Source organism: Molossus molossus, unplaced genomic scaffold (assembly GCF_014108415.1).
Source record: "Molossus molossus isolate mMolMol1 unplaced genomic scaffold, mMolMol1.p scaffold_m16_p_3, whole genome shotgun sequence".
In the NCBI taxonomy this organism is placed as follows: Eukaryota; Metazoa; Chordata; class Mammalia; order Chiroptera; family Molossidae; genus Molossus; species Molossus molossus.
This window is the reverse complement of record NW_023425366.1, coordinates 13,167,753-13,184,082: the sequence shown is the minus strand read 5'-3', so window position 1 is coordinate 13,184,082 and position 16,330 is coordinate 13,167,753. Positions and strand designations below refer to the sequence as shown.

The 16,330-nt window shown below is 36.0% G+C and overlaps 2 protein-coding genes across 6 annotated transcripts in view; one reads left to right on the top strand and one right to left on the bottom strand.

The window, feature by feature from the left end:
• The window catches only part of SKP2 (S-phase kinase associated protein 2), a 41,442-nt gene that overhangs the window by 24,347 nt on the left and 765 nt on the right, over positions 1-16,330 (top strand). Inside the window, exon 10 of one of the 2 annotated variants that reach the window (XM_036279236.1) lies at positions 57-1,245. The exons of the other annotated variant lie outside the window; for it this stretch is intronic. Coding sequence (XP_036135129.1) covers positions 57-270 — 214 coding nt within the window. The 3' untranslated portion in view covers positions 271-1,245. The remainder of the gene's footprint in view (positions 1-56; positions 1,246-16,330) is intronic. 2 annotated transcript variants of the gene reach the window in all.
• Positions 5,617-16,330, bottom strand: part of NADK2 (NAD kinase 2, mitochondrial) — a 43,725-nt gene continuing 33,011 nt past the window's right edge. Inside the window, exons 8-11 of one of the 4 annotated variants that reach the window (XM_036279235.1) lie at positions 10,990-11,045; positions 10,800-10,853; positions 8,204-8,327; positions 5,617-7,573 (exon numbers count right to left, since the gene is read on the bottom strand). In XM_036279235.1, coding sequence (XP_036135128.1) covers positions 7,435-7,573; positions 8,204-8,327; positions 10,800-10,853; positions 10,990-11,045 — 373 coding nt within the window. In that variant the 3' untranslated portion in view covers positions 5,617-7,434. The remainder of the gene's footprint in view (positions 7,574-8,203; positions 8,328-10,799; positions 10,854-10,989; positions 11,046-16,330) is intronic. The other 3 variants (XM_036279234.1, XM_036279232.1, XM_036279233.1) reach the window with 3 other exon arrangements.

The window sequence follows — 16,330 nt, the reverse complement described above, 5'->3', positions numbered from 1 at the left end:
AGTGCAACAGTTTCCATAGATACAGCTAGTCTGAAAGTCTCTCTCTTCCTTTCCAGTGAACTTGGAGAAATTCCTACACTAAAAACACTACAAGTTTTTGGAATCGTGCCAGAGAATACCCTTCAGCTGTTAAAGGAAGCCCTTCCTCACCTCCAGATCAATTGTTCCCATTTTACCACCATCGCCAGGCCTACTGTTGGCACCAAAAGCCACCCAGAGATATGGGGTATCAGATGCAAGCTAACACTGCAAAAGCCCAGTTGCCTATGATGTACACATGGCAAGACGGTGTCTCCTTTTTTCTTGGGATCAGGGAAAATGGGCAGGAAGTCCAGTTGCTGGAGCACTCGGCTATTTTTATTCTTGGTTTTCCCTTTGCCTTCATTCTGCAAGTATATTAGAGAAGCATTGAGAAAGAAAACTATGAAGTGTTGCTTTTTATAAAATGACTATAAAAGCCTCTGTCACTGCTATGCTCCTGAGAGCCTAGTCGTGGGCCTTATGAAATTTCAGGAGAATGAGCCTGTAATTTCAAGATCTGCCAAGAGCCAAATTGAGCTGTCTCTTTCAAGTGCCATTATGGTTAAATCAGTTAAGAAACCAGCTTAAAAATCACCAGCAGGCAAATCATTTTCTTGACCCAAATGGTAACTTATATTTAATTTTTCAGTATCGCTTTGTAAGGCAGACTGGAAGAATGATAAGCTATTAGTGCGGTGAGCTGAACAGAAGGAATCGTAGGGTTAGTCGATTTGCCGCACTCATTCTGGGGATAGAAAAAGAAAAATACACATCGCACCTTTGCCTTTAGATTTGCAATTAGGTTCATGAAAAAATAGTCCTGGGTAATTCACCTTAAAACCCCAATTTTAAAAATCAATCAGCCAGAGATCTAGAACTTGAAGGTTCAGGAGGCAGTGTTCTCTGACAGTGGAATCGAATATGAGCTCATGCGCATTGCCGAAGTGCCCTTTCAAGTACTGTGCTCCCAGAACACTGAAGTAGCTGAAGAGAGGTGACTGTGGTCTTCTAATGCTATGGTCGAAGGACGTGAAGTGGTGCTTTAGTTTTAAAATGCCTTGCTTTGTTTTAGAAAGGTGGTAGTAATCCGTCTCTGTTCCTGATTGCTGGGTGGAATGCAGACCTGAAGTTGCCTGCTGCTCGCTCAACTTGATTGCTGAGGTTCTTGAAGTTATTTTCCTGTTACTCTGGAATCAAGTCTTTTAAATGACCCCCCCCCCTTTTGTAAGTGTCTCCCATAATCGCTGTTTTAAACTACCCATTTTGTGAGGTTGCTGCACCCCACATCCCTACGAACCGCATGTTCCTCAGTCAGAAATCCACACTACTGGAAGCATGCGGGTGCCCAGCTTCCGAACAGTCAACAGCCTGCAACTGCAGCAAAGTTCAGACTCAGGTGTGGAACCTTCACGGTGTGGAACCCTTGACAGCATCAGTGATTTTTTTTTTTTAATAGCACAGAACAGCAAACAGATTAAATTCTACTTAAAAACAAACCACAAACACCAAACACTAATTTCTTACTTAAATTGATGACCTCCCTCGTGTGCTCAAAATGGAACAGAAAAGCCAAAACCCATCATTTTCTATTAACATTGGGTTTTGTTTTTATTAAATCAGGTTTTTCAAATGTTAGAAACAATGGCATGGAGTGCCCTTATCTAGCTGTATTGGCAATGATTATGTTTCAATGTTGTAGGAGTTCAAAAGTGCTAAATACTACTTGAGCTTATTGTTTACAGATTAGTGACACGGGCTGGGGTCGGACCCAGCTGGACTCTGACTGCCGGTGCCCTCAAACAGGTCGTACTTCCAAACTCAAGTCCAGCCAAAAGCTATTGTGCTAACACATCAGAGTAATCTGTATTTTTATAATGTGATTTCTACTTTTATAGACTTGTTTTAAAATAAAACACATTTTTATAAAAATGAGTGCTTCTGTTATGTTGTATTCCCTTTTTCTTCCTCTTTAGGTACTGTAGTTAAAATGGGGCAGCACTTGGTGGGGTGCCATTTGCCTCAGCCCTCTTAAATAAGGCCCTTCAAAATTAGCCCTAAAGTGGTCTTTTCTGCCCCATCTAACTCATATGCTTTTTGTCAAATTAAAAGTTTATACATACTTCCTAACAAGGTGCTAAATATAGGCTTATTTATCTTTAAAGTGCTTTAAAAAGGAATAGCATTTATAAAACTTCTGAAATTTAGGTGATTGATAGGATAGTGAAGTACTCTCAAGAAAAGTTGGCTACTAGTACTTCTTGAAATAGACTTGATCAGCTTGTACTGTGTATTTTATTCCCATTACGAAACTATTTGAATAGTTCACCCTCTATCCAGAGCTCTTCCAGGAATTCAATTCCTTTTGAATCCACCCATTCAGAATGGTGATTCTTCTTGAATTTTACCCAGTTTTTTCTGCTTTTTTTACATTATCACTACTATGCTTCCTTTTCTGTCTTTAATGATGAAAGCATTGAATAAATACAGAGTAGGGTGAACCTCATCATCCACTGTCAACCATCATTAACTCATGGCCAATTTAATTTTATCCATCTCATCCCTCCCTCAACAGCCCCAAATAAAAGATTATTTTGAAGAAAAAACCCAGACCTATGACTTAATAAATATTTTAGTATATGCCTCTGAAAGACAGAGATTCTCCCAGGTTAATTCTGAAACATCAAATGTCAAGTTATCTCAAGTGTTTTCTTAGATGGGTTTGTTTTTGTCAGGTTCCAAATCTGGTCCACATACTGCATTTGGTTGACATCTCTTTTTAAATTAAGGTTTAATTGGCCAGCTCTGGATTAGTTTCAGGTGTACAATATAATGATTCCATATTTGTACGTACTGCAAAATGATCACCACAATAAGTCTAGTCAGCATTTGTCACCATACTTACAGAACATTTTTATGATGTGAACTTTTAAAATCTACTCTCTTAGCAACTTTCAAATATGGTCTTATTAACCATAGTCGCCCTGCTGTCCATGACTCATAACTACCTGGACGTTTGTAGTTTTTGACTCACTTTACCCATTTCACCCACCCACCCTCAAACCTCTGGCAACCATCAATCTGTTGTCAGTACTGTGAGCTTGGGATTTTTTCATTTATCTATCTATTTACATATTTTTTTAATTTATTTTTTCAGATTCTACATATAAGTGGGATGATATGGTGTTGGTTTTTTACTTATTTCACTAGCATAATACCCTCAAAGTCCGTCCATGTTCTCATAAATGGTAAAATTTTGTTTCTTATGGCTGAATAATATCCTATTTGTGTGTGTGTGTGTGTGTGTGTGTGTGTGTGTATACACAACACAAAAAGATAATATGCACCCCATATTGTAGCGTCATTTATAATCACCAAGATATGGAAACAACCTAAATGTCCATTAGTGGATGAAAGAATAAACAAAAGGTGGTGTATATTTAATTGGATTTCCTTTTTGCTCTTGACTTGTATGAGTTCTTTACATATTCTGGGTATTAACCCCTTAATCAGATATGATTTTCAAATGTTTTCTCCCATTCAGTAGGTTGCCTTTTCATTCTGTTGATGGTTTCCTTTGCTGTGCAGAAGCTTTTTAGTTTGATGTAGTCCCACTTTTTTGCTTTTGTTGCCTTTGCTTTTAGTGTCAAATCCAAAAAAAATCACCACCAGAACTGATGACAAGGAATTTACTGCCCACTTTTTTCTTCTAGGAGCTTTATGATTTCAGGTCTAATAGTCAAGTCGTTAATCCAATGAGTTAATTTTTGTGTGTGGTCGTTTCCCCAACACTATTTATGGAAGACTGTCCTTTCCCTATTATATATTCTTGGTTCCCTTCTCATAAATTAATTGATCATATATGCATGGATTTATTTCTGGGCTCTGTTCCATTGATCTATGTGTCTGTTTTTATGCCAATATCTGTTTTTATCACTAGAGCATTGTCCTATAGTTTGAAATCAGGAAGCATGATGCCTCCAGCTTTGTTCTTTCTCAAGATTGCTTTGGCGATTCCAGGTTTTTTATGGTTCCTTACAAATTGTAGGATTGATTGTTCTATTTCTGTAGAAAATGCCATTGAAGCTTTGAAAGGATTACATTGAAATGTATAGATTGCTTTGGGTAGAAGTGACATTTTAACAATATTAATTCTTCCAATCCATGAACAAAGAATCTCTATGTATTTGTCATCTTCTTTCTTTCATCAATGTCTTATAGCTTTCCGTGTATACAGGTCTTTCACCTCCCTAATTAAATTAACTTTAGGTATTATTTTTGGTATACTTAAAAATGGAATTGTTTCCTTAATTTCTCTTTCTGATAGTTCATTATTAGTGTACAGAAATACAAGATTTCTGTGTGTTGATTTTGTGTCCTGCAACTTGACTAAACTCATTTATTCTAAGTTTTTGGGTGGGGACCCTTCCAATTTGAATGCCTTTTCTTTTTCTTGCCTAATAGCTCTGGCTAGGACCAACTGACATTGTCAAGTCTCTTAACCATTGAGAAACCCCCCCCCCCTTTTCTTCTTGCAATTTATTTATTGAAAAAACTAGGTTCTTTGTCCTGTGTTCCACATTCTGGATTTCGCTGATGTAATCCCTGGAGTGATATTTAACAGGTTAACCTATTTCCACAATCGTAATTAGATTTAGGAGCTATCAGCTCTAGATCAAGGGTGATTTTGCACCCCAGGAGACATTTGGTAATATCTGAAGACATTTTTGGTTGTCACAGGTGGAAAGGTACCATTGACATCTAGTGGGTAGAGGCTTAGGATGCTGTTAACTGCCCTACAATAAACAGGACAGCTTCCCACGGCAAAGAAGTATCTGATTCAAAGTGTCAACAGTGCAGTGTTGAGAACCCCTGATCTACAGGCTTATCAAGTTGTTTTTTGAGGAGGAGATATTTGATAGGTAGTAGTACGTTCTTCCATCAAGAGACACAACATCTGCCTCTTGCCCTTGATTCCTCCCTCTTCTATACCCTTGCTACAAGTTGCAGAGATATGTGGGACACTCTGGCCAAGTGCAACATTTTTATTTCTGGATAAAGTGACAACATTGTGTCCCTTCTACCCTGGTGAACTCAGCTGCAATCCAACATTTACTGAAGATCTACAGTATGGAAGATACTGTGCTTGAACAGCTTGGGGGAAAGTGCAGAGCATATAAGGAAAGGTACTAGTTTTGGGGACTGGGGAAACTAAAACCCCTTTCCACTGGACACCCTAACCCTGAACAAGCAAAAAGGCAACCTCCTCTTTTGTTACCACTGCTCTCCCAAGATTTGATTTACTGGGGCCATAAATATAAATGCTAAAGGGGCATCAAAATTATCTGAAGAGTCTCTACTCTTACAAGGTAAGCACTTTATCCTCTGATTATATAACAAATCATGGTTTGTGTCAGAGATTAGCAGTGAATGAAGTCAACAGGGTAAAGAATAATACATAGCAGTGGGGGAAAAGACTCTTGAAACATAACATTTTGGAAAAACCAGGTTTTCAAATAATGACCCCCATAAGGAAATAAAGAAGAGATAACAGTAGTTTACTTTTATTCACATCTTGTTGCCATTAAAGTTTAATTCATAAAAACATTTTTGCTATTCTAACATCCTTTGCCTCTCATCATCTCTTACAAATAAATTCCCCCACAGAGCAGAAATATTAGAAGTTATATTGCAAATGGAGCATATTAAGAATTTTTAAACCTTTAAAATACGGCTAATGAACAATTTTACACAGCAGGTTACCTATTAATATGTTACATATTAACAGACCTATGGTACCATATGGACAATCAGATTTCCTTAATATTAAAGATGGAGTTGGCATTTTTGTCAAGTCATTTTAAACCTATTAGGAGAGTTCCTATAATGGAATTTCACTTTATAAAGTAGATCTTAACTAGATTATTTTTAAATCAAACCAGAAACTAGAATCAGCTCTGGGCACACACTAATAGTTACTGTATGCATCACGTAAACTGTTTGCTAATGAATATCTATACAGATACTCTTAACTAAGAAAAGAAAAACAGATTCTTATTCTGGATGTACATCAAAATCTAGATGATTTTTGTATAGTAACATTTATATAAAAAATTTGGCAAGAACATGGTAAATGTTGGCACAACTAAGAGTACTCACTTTGACTACATCCGAGCTTTTACAGAATTTCATTCTGAGCTCGCTTGACTCAAGTTCTATCAGAACAGGTTTTCACTTGTCAATGTATATCCAGCAGTTGACAACAGTACATGGCACAGAATGGGTAAATCAATAAATATTTCAATGATTGAATAAAAATTTTTAATAGCAAGTGAAAAAAATCATATAACTTTGAATAAATGGCAGGAGACTACCAATGGTTTCCTGATGCAGCAATGGGTGCTTTTTGTGAAAAGTCTAGGATTACGTATAGATCAAGAATTAGATAAAAAGAATTTCCTCCAAAAATAAAGGAACTCTCATAGGGGAAGAAAAGCCATAACATTTTATCCTCCAAAGCTAATGTGTGAAACTTGGAATATGAGCTAGGGGAAAACGGCCATGATATTAAAATAAAGTAGATAAAAAATACTTTTTAAAGATTTGACCAAACTTCTAGCAGAATATGTCTAATCAATTCATCCTTTTAGTCTTTGAATCCATGTTAGGGAGTTTTAAATACAGAAGAAATTTATTAGACTCAAATCATTTTAAAAAAATTGTCTATGACCTAAAATAGCTATGGGATACATTTGTAACAATATCGTGATTCTGTCTCGTTATATGTACTTCAATTCACCTAGCATTGCCAAAATTAACCTGAGAATCAATTCAATGAAAACTGAATAATTTAAAAAATGGTTGACTGAACTTCTTAAATCAATAGAGTCATAATAATATCGCTGTGTTCTGAAATTAGAAAATTCTTAGCACATAGAAAAACACATTTACCTACTTCAATTAGGTCAATGTCAGGTTTTATCAAAATTCTCCATCAAAATTTTTTTTACATCTAGATTTTTAGGTTCTATAAAAAATATACACTAATTAAATGACGTGTGTTTGTTCTGACCAATTACACAAAGTTAGAAGAAAAGGGAAGGAAACATTTAATCCTTTATTTTAACCTGCCTCTCTAAATTTAAAAGATATCAGCACTCTTGGATACTAATCATACAGAAATTTCACTGGCATCAATTCTAAACAGTTTAGTCCATCCATTTTCTTACACAGCGAACATCCTTTCCGTCAGAATCCACCAGAAGAACAACACAAATTTCACCTTCTTAGTCACCTTTGAGCCCAGGGCCAACCAGGCTCAACAATCATCAGAAAATGTAGCTTTATGACTGGTAGTCTGTTTCTGCAGTGAAAGTATTTTTCCGATTATCAAAATGTTTCATCTGAGGAAATCCTTCACTGTTCTAGAAGTACAGTTCGAAGTTCATCTTCTTTATTGATCATCATTGAAGCGATTGCTCCATCATTAAACTCAAAAGAAGTTCCTCCATCCACAACCATGCAGGCATCCCAACAGCGAGAACGAACACAAACCCTGCAGAAAGCAACAGCTCATTAAATGATGTTTCCTAACCCTGAATAACGGTTTCTTTAAAACCCTTCATTTTCATCTAAAGTGGCAGATGTGGGAGGGAAATGACATGGAGCCTACTCTAAAGGTTAACTGCTACACAATAGGGTTTAATTAATTTTTTTTAATTAATAAGTTTTTTATTTCTATAAAGTATTTTTTGTATAGGAACTTTGACAATAATTATATATCCATGTTTCTGAAAATCTTGTCTTCTGCAAAACTGGACTGAAAATAACAGAATTTATGGGGAAAACAGGATTGACTAGAACCTTTAAAATCAACAGCATTTTATAACCAGAGACATAAAAGTGATAATAAGCCAATCAAAACACTGACCTGGTGAAACATTTAGAAAACAAAATCCACATCACACAATTAAAGAACTATGCCCCTTCTATGCACTTAAAATTTTAGTTTCTCTAAAATGGCACATTAAGTTTGAAAGAAGACATCATTTTAGGCAGGTTAGCATGACAACTCAATAGTCCCACAGGCTCTACTCTCCCACCAGACTCAGCCCAAATGAAATTGCTTTGAGAACAGGTGTGCTTTATAGAGACAAGGGACGGAACAGGCAGGCAGGCAGCTTACTTTGAGGTGAAACACCGCTGGCGACTGCTTGAGAAAACTCTGTTTGCTATTGGTTCTCGAATACTGAAAAGTATTTTTGGTTCTTCTGGACTGTAGAGCAGTGATTCATTATATTCGTTTGTTACTATAAGAAAGAGAAGAACAAATATTGGCACATTCAATAACATGGTCACTTGAGAGGTGCAAAATGAAAAATGGATGCTATTCCCAACTCAGAAGTGGTTCTGATCCACAGGTCTGTTCAGTATCTTGCAACTTACTACATGTTCCATTTAAAAACACACACAAAAACCTTATAAATGAGGATTAGGTTCCAAGATTAGTCCACGAAGCCTACACCACTCACAATATAGATGAAATAGGTACATTTTGGGGAAAAAAATATTCAAAGCTGGTAATTAAGCAAAACTAGAATAACTAGTTTATGGCGCTCAAAAATGAAACGAGTTGCCATATTCCCCTGCCAAGTTCTGTTCCAGAATAGAATACCATGTCAAAGAGTTCATAAGTATAATTATAAGTTAAGAGTCTTGATATAAAATACAATCTCAAACAATGACAGGCAATATTATGCTTTTCCATCTGAAAATGCCTTTATTTGAGACAGTTTTAGAAATTGTTGGGACCTGCTTTCTTTCTAACCAAAAGGCACATGAGAGTTGGCAGGCAAAGCACTAACTGGTTCAAGTCAGCGGTCCAAAGAGGTCAGGCTTGAGAGAATGCCTAGAGTAGTAGCACAGTAAAAGATACTATTACAAGACTGTCAGATAATCTACCTTCCAAAATTTCATTTGAATTCCTGAGTTCTTTAAAATAAATCTAATTTGGTTTCAAAAGGAAGAATTTGCCTTTCTGGGCACACACACAGTGTGTGTCGCTGTAAGGAAGTCGTACAGGTGTCAAGTGGCCGCGGCTCTGGCAGTCACTACTGCTTCTGAAGAGTCAAATCTTCAAAGGCAATGTTCATTCGCAAAGTCGTTTGTTTATTAAGGAAAAAACAAATCACTTTCTTTTATTATGTATCCTTAATTTACATACCTGACAAATTTCACTTGGCCTGTATGCATTATGTTTTAAGTTAAATTATATAATGAAGACTCAATTACTATAAATGCCTAAGTTTCCTTTCTTTGAAATAGAAGTAATACTAATTCTAGCTCATAAGCCATTATTAAAATAATTCATAAGGTCTCAAATGGAGAAAAGAAACAGTCCATTTTAGAGAAACGAAAGGGAATTCAGAGATTTAGTCCTGTTTTCAAACTAATTTAAAGGCAAACCATCTCCCCGGTAAAGGAATTTTTGAGTAGAAATTCAAATGTACAGATATGGGAACTGACACTGTTAAAATACTTTTCATTTTAAAGGCAACCAACAAGGACGAAGTTATTCTGATAACTCTCAAATTCAGGTGTCTGTGTTTATGGATGGATGACAGTTTTAATCTTATATGCATCGATCTCCATTTTGTGCCTGTATTTTATTTTGGTTTTATATGTTAACAAATCCTTACAAAGGAAGGTAGATGCAACTATAAACATATTTGAGTTTTTTTTTTTTTTTTTAATAATTTACCTTCATATTGAAGGATACAATTAAACAGAAATAGTAACAAAGCTTTATAGTCTGAAGTCTATACAACAATGATTCTGGTAAACTAGTGAACTTTATTTGGTGTGTTAAAATTTCATATGCAGCCCTGGCCGGTTTGGTTCAGCGGTTAGAGCGTCCGCCTGCGGTCCGGAGAGACCCGGGTTCGGTTCCCGCTAAGGGCACGTACTTCGGTTGCAGTTTGTCCCCGGCCCTGGTTGGTCGTGCGGGTGGCAGCCACTCGATGTGTCCCTTTCACATCGATGTTTCCCTCTCTCTCTCTTCCTCTCTCTCCCTCCCACTCTGTCTGTACAAAAAATGGAAAAATGTCCTCGGATGAGGATTAAAAAAAAAAAAATTTCATATGCAATCAAATGAATGTGTTTTTCAGAATTTAAGAATTTAAATATTTTTTAAAAACAAAATTGAATGAACAAATTGGAAGACTCCCCGTGCACAGTGATGTCCTTGTCCTCCATCACTGTACAGCAGGGGGAGTGGAGAACCACAGTCTTGCCCACAGCTCCCAGTGAGTCCCTGTTCGGTCTGGGACTGGAACCAGATCTGCGAATTCCCAGATCAGTATCCTTTCTCTCAACAGGACTAGGAGCAGGAGGAGAGGGTCAAACAGAACAAGTTGTGAGTGTGAAGATGAGCGTTCACAGCTCAGTGAGCTTCTCTTCACTCAGAGGAAATGCACCGAGTTCAGGGTCATTTCCTGCTTGTCGGACATGTATTTTTCTATAGTTTCCTATCCCCAAGACAGAGTTGCAGTTATGCTGTTTCTGACATAGAGGTTATATTTTATAGTTGACAAAAATCATAATATAAAAGTCCAACTTTAAATGTCTTTTTTAAATATATTTAAAAAGATATTAAAAGCATGGTTGAGTTTTTAAAAAAAGTATTGTACTTTGCTAAATAGAGAAGTACACATCACAATAACATCCTAAAATCAATACTGAACTTCAATGAAACTTGGTAATTATGATCATTTGTCACTGACCTTTCTCTACCAATTCTCTGTTCAATGGAAGACTTAAATTTCCTTGTCGTTTTGCTATTGAAAAAGAGCAGAAAGAAATATCTTGATTAAATAAAATGTTCTGTATCATATAATGACTAACATATCATAAAACATACACATTCTGCAACATATTATAATTATAATATATAATAGCTATTTTGGTACTCACCAATATTTAAAACATCTTCCACAGCCTGAGTTGCAACCCTGTTAATATTGAATGACCTAGAAACAAACATCACAGAAATTCTTGTTTTAATTCTAAAAACATATTAAGAATGAAAAAAGAATAATCTACTTAATATGCAAAGAACTCTTAGAATTATAAAAAAAAAAAAATAACCAAAAGATAATAGCCACTTTACCCAGTTTTAAAAATAGGCCAAGTATATAGACAAACAGTTCATAGGCCTATATAAAAAAAATGTTCATTCTTACTCATACTTAAGGAAATACAAATTAAAACAAGCTTTTTCTCAGATGTGCAAAAATAAAAAAATGATAACTAATGTATTGACCTAGGTATGGGTAAAGAAGTATTCTCATACACTGATGGGATTATGGAAGTTGCAGTCAAAGAGCAATTCTGCACTATTAAAATTTAAAAAGAACATATTCTTCAATCTAGTAAGTTACCGTAAAATGTGCTTGCATATATTATACACAAAGACATATACTAGGATATTTACTGAAACACTGTTTATATTAGCAAAACAACTATATATGTAGCAATAGGAAACTGGTAAATAAATTACATCTACTCAGCAGAGTATTATGTAGATACTAAAAAGAATAAAATAGAACTACATGTACTGATATGAAGAACCAATATGTTAAGAAACTAAAGGCATTATATAGTATATATGTTACTTCCCTGTTTTATTTATATTGTTTTAAAAATTATAGCCCAGGTATGGGTCAGTGGATTGAGCATTGTCCCATGGACTGAGAGGTCCCAGTTCGATTCCTGGTCAGGGCACATGCCCGGGTTGCAGGCTCGATCCCCAATAGCGGGTGTGCAGGACGCAGCCAATTGATGTTTCTCTCTCACACTAATGTTTCTATCCCTCTCTCTCCCTTCTTCTCTAAAAAAATCAATAAAAACATATTTTAAAAAACAATTATATATATGGTGATTGTGTCTGGGGATTAACAGTAGAGATTTGAAATTAAAGAGAGACTAGCTTTTCAATGTATACCCTTTTGTACTATTTAACATATTTTTAACATATGTATTTCTTTAAGTCATAAAATAGTTTCCATAAAGGTGAGAAATCCTTTCTTTGCCAGTATGATGCCTTACTTAACCACTTACAAGCAAATGTCAATACAAACATAAATGACTTAAAAGTAGCTATGTCATGGGGTCTATAAAGATGATTAAGAAAACGTTTATTTTAAAAAATTCTTCTAGGAAACTTAGAATTATTCTACTGCCTCATACTCTTCTCACACGGCATCAGTAGACAACCCTAATGAAAAGGAATAACGTAATGAGTCACACAACTCTAACCTAATTCAGTGACTCTTAACATTTTTTGAGGGGGGAGTAATAAATACTCCATATACCATTCTAACTCTATATTCTTCACATTTTGAGAAATGTGAAAACATTTTGAACACTCTCTTAAGAAAAATGCAGATACACAAATTTTTACATTAAAAATTTGGGGTCATTCACAAACCAAATCCCTCTGCTACAAAAATCTAAAATCTGGCTCTTGCCTATTTATCTGCCCTCCAATTTTATATTCTGACCACACCAAGCTCATTTTTGCCTGTGTACCTTTGCTCATATTTACTATTTGGTAATAAAGCAAAATATTTTAAGTGTCCTGGCTGTCTTATTATTTAGTACAAGTTCCCAATACCTATCTCACGTCATGTGCTGTAAGACATCAGGCACTTAGTTTAGGGTACTACTTGGCTCAGGGCAACAACTCAGCACTAAATGAAAATGTAAAAAGCAAGGGATATATATGTTATATTCTAATTCCATTGAATATCCACATTATTGGAAGATACTATTTTAGAGTTCTATTTTAAATCTAAAAGTCACATAAAAATGAGCTATGTTTATTAGGGTTCCATTGAATTAAAAAATATAAAGGGCAGAAGAGTTTAGTAACTTACTGTAGTTAAGATTTAACTTAAGAGAAGAAAAGGCTAAGACTTGCTGTAATATTCCTAGATTCCTATTATTAGGAACACCGCATTCCTATTAAAACCAACCCAAACTAAGTCCTCTGAATTGGGACTGAATTAAGACTCATTTCCTGTGGTTAGAACCTGGATCTCAGCCAATTCACCCTACCTTTAGAAGTGGTTTATAGTCTACATAAAAGACAAACTGTATGACTAAGCAGGTGTCAGCTAGCACATGACCACTTTTTTTCTATAACCTTCACCATTCTAAGAGTTCCCATTTGTAATCAGATATACCTTGTACTACAGACAACCAAGTTGAAAGAGAAATTGAGTCTCCTATCTTCATCAGCTAGCAAAATATTCTTAAGAACCTCCGTGCCCTTATTTAAGTCTGCTAGGACAGAATGTATAGAGGAGGAGGACTGGGGACAGTCTTAAGAACTAACAGAAACATGTATGATCCCACTCTGGAGTACATCTGCCAGTGTATGTAGGAAATCATGTTCCACAATGGGAAGGAGACCAAGATGATAATGCAGCAACCCAGGGAAACCTACTATACTTAACCCCTATGTCCTATGTCCCGTGGAAGAAGTTTTGAAAACGCAAAAATGGGATAGCTATTTCATAAACCATTTTTCCTGCTGGGCAAATAAGCTATATTTTCCACCCCGTCGTGCTGTCTAGCCAAGTGACTGAGCTCTAGCTAAAGGACTGAGAGTGAACATCATGGACCGCACTTCTAAGCCTGTCTCATAAACCTCCCCCACAGGACCTGTGAAACCTTTCCACCTTCTGTGGCTTGATGTAAATGAGCACAGCAACTTCAGGAGCTAGGCTTAAAAAATGGCAGAGCCGCATGATAGAAGTAGCCTGGTTCCCTGATTCACTACATGAAGGACAGCCACCTGCCAATTAGAAACACCCACTCAGACTTCACAAGAACAAGAAATAAACTTCCATTGCAATAAGCCACTGAGATTGGGGGGGGGGGGGGGGCTCGTCACAATAACTAGCTTACCCTAAGTTATTATACATTTCCAAATTTCATATTTCAAGCAAGGACTGAGAAGGTCACAAAGCAAAACAGACTTTTGTCTCTCTGTATCAAGAATTAAAAGAAGAATAGTAAAGGAAACAGGCTATGCTAGTGTTTCTTTCCAGTAATTCCTCAGGGCTCTACAGTTTAGTTAAATCTAGAATTTAAATCCTTCCTTCTTCATTTACTAGATGACTTTGGGTACACTAGTTAACTTCTGACTCTATATTCTATTAAGAGTCTCCTACTTCCAGAGTATTTTTGATAATTTAAATAATATACTTAGCTTAAGACAAAGAAAATGCTCAGAAATGGTGGTATGAGGAGATTAAAAATTAATAACATATAAAAATGTACAGCTTTCCCCCAGCCCCTAGGGTTCTCTTCTCTCCCTTCATTTCTGAAGAAAGAAAAAGACAAAAGATGAATGTAAATGCAAAAGATTTATCAGTAGTGGGCGAAAAGAGGGTAGAACAGGCTAGAAGTAAGCAGGCTGCATAGGGCTAAGGAGAGAAGAAAGACTGAGTAACTACGGTGGCAGGGACTAGAGCCACATAGTGAGAGAAAGTTCTCTACCAGAACACAGGAAACAATAGGAGACTAATAAGCAGCACAGGAAAGACTGAAATTCTAATCTAAGCCATACTTATCCAAATGAAGACAGCAACACAAGACTCAACTAACTATACGGTGTGCGGCAGGGGAGGGGGAGCACTTAACAAAGTAATGGCTCTTTTTCTTTATGCTCTGCTCACTATTGAAAGGCTGAAAACTAACCCTATCAAAATTGCACACACACACACAGCAGAAGTCAAAGCCCACTGCCTTGAGCGTACTTAAGCACTATTTCTCTAAGATTGGTAAATTTACCTTGATGGTTTCTCAATACCACCTAGTGACTGTTCATTCAACTGTGTGACCTCTAGATGGCTCTCCATCCCTCTCCATTTTAAAGCCGGCACTGAAAAAGGCCTAAATTCTATAGTCAAGCATGCCAGTGCTTGTATCCAGGTTCTGACACTTGTGTGACCTCCGCCTAACTCTTTGTCCTGGGTAAGCCCCAATTTCTTCCTTTACAAAACAGGAATTCTACTGCCCTCTTGCAGGATTTCTGTGAGGATTACAGTCAATGTTTAAGTACCTAGCACAGTATATTCAAATTAGCAGGGGCTAAATAACGAATAGTTTGCATTGTAATACATAAAATAGAACAGAATCACAGAATTTCAGAGGATAAAGTAATCAAATTTATTTTATCTACTGCATGTCCTCATTTTGCAGAAAAGAAAACATGTACAAAGTGACAGAGCTGGTCAGTGGTTTAGCCAGGTCTGTTTCCAGGCTATATCTGCAATCATACTATTCTGCCCATTTTTAAAGGATGAAAATCCCGGGAGAAGGGAAAGGACAAGAAAACTTTCTAATTCTCAATCCAGTTTTCAACAAGTAACACACCATGTTGAGCAAAAAATGTTATGATAAATTAAAGCTGTTATTGTAATGTTTTCAACTTATGAGGTGATACAAAATGGCTTTATAGCATATTAAATGATTAAATTTATTGTTTAAAATAATTATTAGAAAAATCCTTTTAGAAATGTAGTTCTCACTGGCCTTCAGGAAAATAAGATATTAACCAATCTTTTTAAATGATACTTCTCATTTTTTCCCCAAAGGTTCATTCATTTAACTAAGACTAGGATTTTTTTCTTAAGATGTTAAGTTACTGAGTACTTATGAAGCAAGTGATATGTCTAAAATTACTCCAAAATATGTTTTTATGATATGAAAAGAGATATAGGGGAACAGAGAAAACAAGATTGGACATGAGTCTATAACTACTGAATCTGGCTAATAAGTACATGAGGATTCATTATACAATTTTCCTAATCTTGTATATATTTTAAAGTTTCCACAATAAAAAGTTTTAAAAAGTAATGCTGCAAAATAGGAACTAAAACTCCGTTTTAAACTGTCCACACTTAAGATCACAGTTTCATAAGCATTATCTGTGAGCATGCAGTCATTTATTCAAAAAAGATATTCATGAAAATGTACTAGGTACTATGATATGCAAACAAAAAATTAAGCGGGGGGGGGGGGTGTCGACACCAGTTACCATCCTAAATGCCTCAAGTTGCTCAAACTAGCTTGGTATGAGCTTATTAGATAACTAATAATGTAGTAAGTGCAATGAGAAAAAAGTGCTGGTGAGGACAAAAAAAGGGGGGGGGGTAATTATGCCTATGAAAAAAAATAGGTCCTAATAAAGTTTTCCTACAGAAAATGACAACTGAAGACTGGATTTTTCAGCCCGGGGATG